This window comes from Grampus griseus, assembly GCF_964374135.1.
Source record: "Grampus griseus genome assembly, chromosome: 13".
Taxonomy (NCBI): Eukaryota; Metazoa; Chordata; class Mammalia; order Artiodactyla; family Delphinidae; genus Grampus; species Grampus griseus.
In genome coordinates this window covers 46,917,428-46,928,362 of record NC_139007.1, presented here as the reverse complement: position 1 = coordinate 46,928,362, position 10,935 = coordinate 46,917,428, and the positions used below count along the sequence as shown (strand labels likewise).

Below are 10,935 nucleotides of genomic sequence, written 5' to 3'. Positions count from 1 at the left end.
TCAGTGGCTTATAGTTTTCTGCATATAGGTCTTTTGTCTCCTTAGGTAGGTTTATTCCTAGATATTTTATTCTTTTTGTTGCAATGGTAAATGGGAGTGTTTCCTTAATTTCTCTTTCAGATTTTTCATCTTTGGGGTATAGGAATGCAAGAGATTTCTGTGCATTAATTTTGTATCCTGCTACTTTACCAAATTCACTGATTAGCTCTAGTAGTTTTCTGGTAGCATTTTTAGGATTCTCTCTATATAGTATCATGTCACCTGCAAACAGTGGCAGCTTTACTTCTTCTTTTCCTATCTGGTTTCCTTTTATTTCTTTTTCATCTCTGATTGCTGTGGTTAAAACTTCCAAAACTATGTTGAATAATAGTGGTGAGAGTGGGCAACCTTGTCTTGTTCCTGATCTTAGAGGAAATGGTTTCAGTTTTTCACCATTGAGAACAACGTTGGTTGTGGGTTTGTCATATATGGCCTTTATTATGTTGATCTTACTGTGTCTTGACTTGGCCTCTTTGTAGGCACAAAGTTTTGCCGGCACCCATTTTTTCTACCTTGGCTGAACATGTGAGATGAGCTAGGTCTGTCAGGAGTCCTGTTTACATCTGTCCATTTGCTGCAAATGGGCCAATTGAAGGCAGAAGCTGGATGGGAGCAAAACATCTGACTTTCACCAAAATTTTATTTAGTTTGATTTTGGGGGGCCTATATTTATTGCCTTATTTTTTAGATTTTCAACTCCAGTATTAATACTTTTACTTATTACTCTGTTCTTCTAAGGATAAAGTGTATAAGACAAGAAAACCTTTTAGTTCTTTGTCATAAGGATAACACTGAATTATTTGCTATATATTATTATCTCCACATTATCTTCTTGGTCACAACTTCCTCTCAAGAACGTTTCATTGGATGAATAAAAGAATAGTGTAAAAAAAATTTTTTTGAAGTGTTGGAAGTGAAAATGCAAGAGAAAGAGAAATTGAGGAAAGTAAGTTCATTCTGCAGGATGGATGGCATAAACCAACTCCACCAGCAGTAAAACATTTCACAGTGTTTTGCTAATATGGGAATATTGATGTATGGTGTTGACAGGTAAGGACATTAGAAAAATAATAATTTTAAATTAAAAATATGCAATTTTTAAATCATTGTAATTTAGGACCTAGACTATTTTCATTTAATGAACATGCAGTGTGATGTTAAAAAATCTAATTCTATTCTAATTTTTGAAGCAAATGTGCATATAGCCTAGGCACAGTATCTGAGATACAATCATTCATGCTCTGTAGAGTTTTGTCCTTTTCTTAAATGATTTTAAAGACGAAAGATCAAATACAGTTGAGTTCTAAAGTAAAGAAAACCATTTTCCTGAAATTATCAAAGAAGCAGTGAGCAAGAATGAATTAATGAAGTAGAAAGACCAAGCTAAGAAGATGGCAGCAGACGTGGATGCTGCCGTGAAGCTAGGTCAGTCACTTCAGGAGGAGTAGACAGAAGTAGTGTGATGCCCAAATTCGGATGCTGGTACAATCACATTAGAAACAGATGGGAGTTACGTTGTACCCTAAAGAAGACTTTCTAATTTATCATGATAATGTAAATAATCAAAATTACATTAGTACATAAAAATCTATTCCTTTACAATGTCAAGAATCAAGGAAAGGAGATTGTATTATGAACAGAAGCAATCCATTCGACCAACCACAGGAGAAATAGTAAAAGGGTGTTTTCACCCCATTAACCCAGGAGTAGAGGGTGGTGATCCCACAGAGCCCTGAGGGCTCTAAAGAGACTCTGGTGCCTCCGGGCAGACAGGGGCAAATTTTGCTTAAAAAAATTGAAAGCTTCAGTTACCATGATCTCTTGTTCAATGACTTTTATTTCCCCCCATCCTTGCATTCTAGGGGCCACTGGACTGAGTGGTTTCTGTTGTGCCAATAAGGAGGAAAATAGAAGCTTCTTCACCTTTGAGTGCAGTCGGGTCTTCATTCAATGGCAGGTAACTTGTTTCGCAAGGGTGGTGGCCTCACTAGTGATGCTGAGCTGCCAGGTCATTGGAGAATATAGGAGTGAGGGCTAGTGGGTGTCTGGGAGTTGGAAATCCCCCCAGGGATTTGGGAGTATCACAGGCAAAGCCAGTCCCAAGGACCCCTCTTACACTTGTATGTTGAATAGGAGTAGCAGAGGGAGAATTTCCCGTCTGTGTATTCGGCTGTATGGATTCAATCCAAAGGGCAAAGGCAGTCTAGCTTGGGCATGTACTGGGTGCTTTTCCTTTCTTTTCTTTTTGGGATTCCACTTCTGGAGTTGGTTGGAAATAGGGATCCTCCTAAGGACCATTTATCCAAGCTGCCTAACAAGCTGCCCCGCCCCTGAACGGGAAGCATCTGCATTAGCTCTCTGACACTGGTTTCTGGTGATCACAGAGCAGGCTCTTTTACAGAAGTACCACACACTATATTGTTATCTACCAAATTTTGCCAGTGATGAACAAGGCTATAGCTTCTCCAGGCTAAACATCTTTTCTTCAACTAAACCATCTCCACCCTTAGATGCCATGACATGACTTGAGATTTTGAACGGAATGGTCACCAGTGTTCCCGCTAGCTCTCAAATTCTGTGTCTAAGCTTGTGACTGAAATGAAGATGAACTTCACAGTTGTTTGGAGGTCATAATTATGAATTGAAAACTGAATGTCAAGTGAAGTCTCAGTCTTCAACTACGACACCAAACTCCTCACATTAAGTTGTCCTCTATCCCTGACAACTTTCCTTTTAATTAAAATGCAGCCTGATAGGCAGAATCACGGGGCCCATAAAGCAGTTATGTGATTCACTCAACCATTTATGCATGAGTGACCTATTTAGCTTTTAAAATCCTATTTAATGCCCAAAACTGTATTAGAGAATTCAAACAAAAGCTCACAGGGAGTCCCATAATGAGACTGTTTTTTTTTTTAACATCTTTATTGGAGTATAAGTGCTTTACAATGGTGTGTTAGTTTCTGCTTTATAACAAAGTGAATCAGCTATACATATACATATATCCCCATATCCCCTTCCTCTTGAGCCTCCCTCCCACCCTCCCTATCCCACCCTTCTAGGTGGTCACAAAGCACCGAGCTGATCTCCCTGTGCTATGCCGCTACTTCCCACTAACTATCTATTTTACATTTGGTAGTGTATATATGTCCATGTCACTCTCTCACTTTGTCCCCGCTTACCCTTCCCCTTTCCTGTGTCCTCAAGTCCATTCAATGAGACTGTTTTGATTGTTCCAGTGATTAGCCCATTTCCTCCCTCTTTAATAATTTCATTTAGAAAAGTAGTCATTTTAAGAACAAGCAGATTTTCTTAACTGCTTTTCTAGTTTAGTGTGAAATTGGCAAGTGGCCAACCATCTGTGAAACTGCAATTATTACTACTACTTAAAATTTATCAAACCTCTTCAAGTACTATGGAAGTAATTCTCCTCACCTACCTGCAAAGACAAGGGCAAGAAAGGCAGGAATAAGACCCAACATTGCACAAAAGTAGGTATCACCCCATGTTTCAACCTTTTAGCCCCAAATCCCAGAAATGGCATTTGTGGACACTGTTGGGGGAAATGTCAGGTGCAGAAGGCTTTTGACCCACCGCCATGAGGCATGTGCTCTTCCGCACCTGGGGATCTACTTCTTCCTCCCATGAGGAATTCATGCATGCACACATTTATCTGTTGCTCAGCATTTCTTGAAATGGATGGGTGTGTTGCCCTCGAGTGTAATTTACTTCTGAATAATTCCAGCAATACTGCTTCCTTTAGCCTCACATTCTCTCTTGCTTTTACTTTTTTACACATTTAGCAATGACACAGTGGTGAAGATATTCGAGATGTTACCACTGGAACTTCTCTCACTTCACCACCCCTGACCTCAGACGTTTGGGAGGAGAAGCCTGAACAGTAAGATGAGAACCTAGACCGGGGCTGCCCCCCAGGAGTGGAGAATCCAATAACAGCCTCACCACTGCAGGCAGGTGGTCATCCTGATGTTTTAACCTCAGACAGCGACATCTAGCAGCCCAAAGACATAGCTATCCACAGTGCTGCCAAGTTCCCAGGGTCGGGGATGTACTGGTGTAATGCCTCTTAAAGCCAGTGTGACCACACAGCCAGGTTCGCCTGCAACAGACTGAGTCTATGGACCTGTTGTCCAGGCATAATTACTGAGTGCCTGCTTGACGGGTTGGATAATGAATTACACAGCCTATTTACTGCCTGACTGTAGCATTCTCATCTATTTGGTGACATAACACATTCTCAGCCAGTGCGATCACTGTGGGGTAATGAGTTCAGGAAGATTACTCCCCGTTGTGTAAAAAGTAATATTTATCTTTATCCATCCTGAAATTATCCTTCAAGCATTATGGGATGGTTCCCAGCTCTAACGCTGAGGCCTGGTGAACAAGCTCATTTTCATGCTTTTATAGATTTAGTCATATTACACCAGGCCTTTGTCTATCCAGATGGAAGCCCCTAATTTTAGTGTATTCCCAGGGACCTCCCCACTCTGATCATTAGTTTTCCCTGTTAATCAGGTTGCAGTGTCGTTTGGAGGCGACTTGCCTGGCTGTCTAAAAAGTGACACACAATGCCTTGTCCTTTCAGGCACTAATGAAAGGCCATCTGGTAGGTGTGGGGCTTTCCAGCTGTATTATAATTTTTTTTGAATTAAACATTTTTGACCACATAGAGAATAAAGGACAGAGACTGAGTAGGTGGCCCAGAATGAGTCCTCTGTTTATGTTCACAGAAAGAAAAAAGAAAAAGAAATTTAAAAAATCGAAGAAAAAAGGAAGAGAAGAAAGAAGAAAGAAAGATCAGTGTACATAATTAAGAAGCAATGTTATGCATTCAAAAACACCATTTGTAAGTGAAAAAAGAACTTCACTTAGTTGTTTTTTATCCCAGGGTCAACCTGAAGGAGTAGACTAACATTTTAAGGGTTTGTTAAAAAATTCAAGGGTGGTTTAATTGGACCTCGTGATGCCTTTCTTTCCAAGAACAGGAATTTTACAGAAAAAAGTACTTAGTTGTAGAAGGAAAAGGGGAATATTTTGTAATAGAATATCTTAGCCTTGTACTTTGTATTTCTGATTTAGAAGTTAGATTCCATTAAAAAAAAAAAGACGTGAGAGCCTTCCATGAGCAAGGTGTTTCGTGGGGCCTGAAAATAGATCAGCTGGATTTGATTTCAGTCCCTATTACTGCAGATATTCAATTTGTTTTCCTATGGAACATCAAGACAATACAGTACTTACAGCTCACTTGCTGAATTTTACTTGTTTCTCTTTTTCTTCATGCTAATAATCACAAAAACCATTCAAGTACTGCCTTAGCTTCCCTTTGCAAGAACTTCCAAGCATTTAGGAAACCCAATTCTTTCTCTTAAGAAAATGGTAATTCACTGGGAAGGCAGGCTAAACATGCCATATATGTTTATTAGGTATACTATGTGGACCCCAATAATTTAGAATTGTTGGACACTTAGACACAGACTGAGTTGAAGTTCAACTGTATTTCATCTATGATCAAAGAGTTTACTAAAGAAAAATAATACTTTAGAGAAAGAGTTACATTTCTCAAGGAAAAACTTTTTTAAAACTGAATCACTCTGTTTAAACAAATTATTTATGTGACGTGCAGTACTGTTCTACTTATAAAAGCAGATCACAATGGCTCTCTACTTAAGAGCCCTGTATAAAGGCTGTGTGCCACTCCTTGCTCCTTTTTTCCCTTGAAAAATGACTGTTTTTCTTTTAAGATTTTAAATATATAACTCGGACACACAGTCTTTTTAGCTCATTTAATTTTTGAGGTCTGATTATGAACATAAATGACAAGAACATGTAAATTTATGTACAATCGTTTCTCGGTACTTAAAATTACTGGGTGACTGCAGTTAGTGGAGAAGTGACTATGACAAGATGCTGTGTAAGTTCAGAGCAGAAACACAAACAGTCCTGCTTTGTAAATGTTAATGCTCTTTCTTTGTGTCTGGCATTGTGCTGAGGGCAGCTTACACAAAACTTTCTTCTTTATGAGAAATTGTTTCTTGGGGGTAAATTTATAATTGTCCTACATGTGTTTTAAATGTGGGCTTGGAGGTTGTAGCCCCAGAGCCTTCTTAAGTACCTAGATAAATAATTAATTTTGCAAATTACAAATGTGTTTAATTTGGCTTTTCGAAGCTACAGCTCTGAGACCAACTGTGCCCTTCCTAATTTGGAAATATTTTCTTTCTGGTTTTTATTTTGACATGTACCCTGCTATCTACTTTCGTTGCTATTTCTAGCATCCCACAGGAGCTGCTTCCCTGGTTGTCATAGTGCAGACAAACACTCAAGAAAACCAAGAACTCTGTGCTTTCATAAAGCATTTATTTTTATTTGAAAACATTATACAGGCATTACATTGCCACAGCCAGTCCATAGGGGAGCATGCAAATATCAAAAATGGAGAGTTTGTTCAACTTATCGGTGTCAATTTCCTTTTTGGTTCATATTTTCCATTTGCAGTGTCTGGATTAGTGTGCTTTGTTATGTGGCTTGACAGTAGAATCCTACCCATGGGGTAAAATCTGTACTGGTAGCTAGCTGGGGACTACTGAATGGTTACAAATCAAAAACAAACCCAAAACAAATACTACACTGCTTGTCAGAAGGTTAATAGCACAAGTTAGCAATACCTAAACTAAACATTGAAACATTTTCATGGGACACAGTGGTGTAAATTTTTCCATTGCTTGTTCTACCTGGTTGTGTATTTCAGAGTTCAGAGCTGTGGGAAAGTGTGACCAAGGCGAGCAGTATCCCCAGTGCAAGTTGTCATTGAGTAAGTAAGTGAGGACCACCACTTAGGAGAGCTAAGGTTTGCTTACCCAACCAAATTCTAGACAAATTGCTAAAGTCTCATGTGTGGAGGAGAGAGTGGTTGGTGGTGGATTGAAAAGCTGAAATTTTTGCTGGTGTCTACTGAGGTTATGAAATTTCAGAAACTCAAACAGCTAGAGTTTATGATGTCCTACCCCCATTTCCCACCCCACTCCCAAAGGATCGATGTTTTTACACGGAAAAAAAGTTTGTTTCTTGCGATTTTCTTTTTTCCCCGAAGGGTCAATCTGGAACTCCTGATCTCAGACAATTCAGTACATTATCAGCCTTTCTAAATGGAGAAGAACCAACACAGTGAGCTACCCCAGTGACATGAAAATCTTGTGTACAAGGACATTGAATGGTAAAAGGTATACAGTGAATTCACCTTAACATTCACACTTGGTTTCCATACAGTGGAGTCAATTACAATATCCTAGAAAATAATTCAGATGGCAACTTGTAGCCATCCACTGATTGGCAAACCCTTTTGAAATTTAAATTTGAAAAAAATTCCCAGTCCACCGAGTCGACTTGGAAATACTTTCATCCACTTATTTCTCATAAGACGTTACTAAGCGTCTACAAATTAGGGTCATAAAAATGAATAAAAAAGACGAAAACATTTGGCTTAAAATAAATACTAAGAATGCAATAAATCAAGCAAATTATGCAAACCAAAGGAATGTAAACACAAAAATAAAACCACAGTCTTTAAAGGTCTTCAGATCTGAATGGACAAAATATCAGAGAAAGGTATTTAATTGGTTTAAAAGGTAGCAGAGAGCAAACATTGGCAAAGCTCTTTTAACTTGATATAGCTTTAATGGTGATTTTTTTTTTCACTGAAAATAAAACGTGTTACTAAGGGGATTGAACAGAGATGAGCATAAAATCTGCATGTCAGAAAAGATAGTTTGTCTGCTCCAACTCCAAGGGCAGGACTACCTGTCCTGGGGTAGAGGGCAGGCAGAAGTGTCACATGGGTGCTGGCGGACAGCATGGGATGCTTCTGCCAGCCGTATTTAGGCCTTGTTCAGGCTACTACGGAAATCCTGACTAAGCTGCGATCTGTTCTCTACCTTACAGAGACCCCTCTGATGTTTTGCTTTGCTTGCTTAAGATGTATTGATTTGAATTGCCCCAAACATTTATTTTCCCTTTACAAACCCTGTAACTCTATCGAGGATATTTTCGAATTGTATTGAAGCCAGCCAAAGGTAAAGACTATTGCACATACTGACATGTAGAATCTATTGTAAATCATAGAGGTTTGTGGTGTTTCTTGATTTTCTGTGTTTGTTTGAAGAAAGGGCTATTTTAAGGGCAACAAAATTAGACCGGTGACACACCCCTCAAAGCCTTATCAGGACCCTGTAATATTCTCTGTATCCGTAAGAATGTTGTGTGATATATTCCGCTATTGAATGGATGCCAAATATGACCACAGTGCCAGACTTTTTCATTGGTGGCATTTTTACCACTACAGAATGGCCAGTTCAATCAAACGATCGTCAGAGACTGTTCCACACCAGCACCCTGACTTTGTTGGGAGGCCAAACAACCAATGACACTCCACAGTAAAGGTAATTTCCCATGCTGGTGTATTTCAAAAAGGGTGTCACACAAGAGGGCAGAGGACCATGGCTTTTTCCAATGCCTTGATTGATTTCCATATTATCACTAAAGGAATCTAGGGGGAAAAAGGAAAACCAATATAGTTTTTGAAGAGGGAACATAGGGAGGAGCAGAAAGATTTAAAAAAATGTATTGCCCTAAGCACAAATAATATTATTTCTGGGGTTTCCCATAAGCTGCAGAAACGGAACTTTCCTTATCCTGTTATTACAGGGACTTGATTAGCAGAATCATGTGGCACAACAGAAAGGCAATGGCCTGGAGTAATCAGAGATTGAAATATAAAAAGGCTAAAATGTTTGTTTTATATCTATTCCTAGAATAGAGAATTATATGGTCTGTTGCCACTCCCCACAAGGGTCACAGCACAAAATACATATTGAGCAGGCAATCCAACAGGTAACAGAGGAAACTGCGAGCCCCCAGGTCCCTAGGATAAGGAAGCGTCATAGGGTGGAGCTCCTGTGGCATGCAGCACTCGGAGACTGTGCACAAAAATAAAGTGTGATTCTTAAAAAGTGACTTGCCATAGAAAAGTGGGATTGATGTTAACTACATGTGAGTGGGTCTGGTGAGAGTTCCATCAGGAGTACAAAAGCTCCTCCTGGAAGTCGGTGTAGTAACAGTAACCGTAATAATACAAACAATAATACTTGCTTTTGATTCAAACATTTTCACAGTAATTAATGCAGGGGGGTTGTGACCCGGATACACACTAGCTAGGCATCTCCCCAGGTCAGGTGGATCAGAGCCTGTGTCTCCAGGGATGTTTAGCTTATGCCTTTTACAGGCTTTCAGATTCGCTACCTTGCAGTCCACCTGTGTAAACCGCACCTAATAAATACCTTTCTCTATGTACAAAACAGAGATGACGGGCGGACACACGGCCGCGGAGGTGTCCTCAGTGGGCTGGGAGGGTGTCATCCTAGGCCACACGAACGTGGGGCTCGTCTTCAGTCTCCTGGCCCAGGCTGGTATAGGTGACTGAAGGCTCCACCTGAGCTGTGGCTGGTAAGTCCACGACGGGTCCCGAAGGATTGCGGAACTGCTTGTAAACGCGGGGGTCCTGGGCTATGTATGTGGAGGTGGAGGAGTAGAGCACCAGGCCGAGGAGGATGGTGAAGAAAGACAGGAGATAAAGTCCTGAAAACTAAACAACACAACAGCCAAGTCACTTAGCAGCCAGAGCAGAAGCACTTACCCATGAATGAGGCACAGAGACGGGAGCGGAGCCGTGACGGGCAGCTTGATGAGTCGGCCAAGGATCTTGATGGAAGGTGAATGTTCTCTTCTACCCTGTCTTGGTCTTACTGATTCTCCTTATCTTTTTTCTTGACTCTGTGGCTAACACAGAGGAACACTCAGCTAATATTCCCTAAAGCACCCATCTGAGTACCTGATGTGAGAGAGAGTTAGTTAATCACGAATTAAAATACAAGTTAAAAGCAAATACTCTCCAATATCACTCAACAAAGAGTTGGTTGTTTGTGACTTCATTAAACACGGAAGAAATAGAGATATTCCACTTAAGGTTGTAATGAAGCCATAAACACTGAGTCCCTCACTGACACAGCTGCATCAGGCACTTTTGTTTCACCTTAATCCAATTCAGACACTTTGTCTTCTGAGTAGGAATTGTTATTGACTTTGGTAACTGTCTTTGCAAGATTAGATTATCCTTGGATAGAAAGAAATAGTATAACATTTCATTCTTGCTCCATTAATCTAAAAACAAAACCAAATAGGGATGGATATATAGTGTTCTGTTCCTAAACTACTGCTCGACAACTCATATAGAGTTTTGTGGTGAAAAAATAGAAAATATTTGTGTATACAACTTCCCCGAGAATTTACATACGTTTTTGGAAAAAACTACCCCTTCTGGGCCTTCTTGAGTAGTTATTCTGGAATTACTTGAGTAGTTAGTGGGGGAGAGGGAGGTAACAGTATGAGTGTTTCCATTTCTGTTTCATACATTCATTCACTCCTTCATTCAACCAATAGTTTTCTTCTATGTCTTCTCTGTATTAAACTTTGAACTATGTGCTGGGGAAAGAGAAATGAAAATATATGGTCCTTACCATCAAGGACTTAATAGTCTCAGTGGAGAAACAGAGGTACAGATAGATTAAAACAATGCAATGCACTTATGGCCTACCAACTCCCATTGTAGTTGACAGCTGTTGTCCCAGTCTTGACTACATCTTGCATCCATCCTTTTGGGAAAAAAGGATCAATTTGATTTTCCTATTTTATTTTTTATGCTCATACTGTCAAAGAACTAAAAACTGGTAAAAAAAAAAAAAAGACAAAAATTAATTGGAAGCTGGAAGAAAGGAAAACAGGAAAAGGATCCAGAGAGTCTATAAAGTTAAGTTGCAATGTTAT

At 39.7% G+C, this 10,935-nt stretch overlaps 1 protein-coding gene across 1 annotated transcript in view; it reads right to left on the bottom strand.

Moving 5' to 3' along the window:
* Positions 1–8,923: 8,923 nt before the first annotated feature.
* Positions 8,924–10,935, bottom strand: part of SLC35F1 (solute carrier family 35 member F1) — a gene marked incomplete at its 5' end in the record, with an annotated part of 424,042 nt that continues 422,030 nt past the window's right edge. The window contains one exon of the mRNA XM_082668895.1: positions 8,924–9,697. Coding sequence (XP_082525021.1) covers positions 9,473–9,697 — 225 coding nt within the window. The 3' untranslated portion in view covers positions 8,924–9,472. The remainder of the gene's footprint in view (positions 9,698–10,935) is intronic.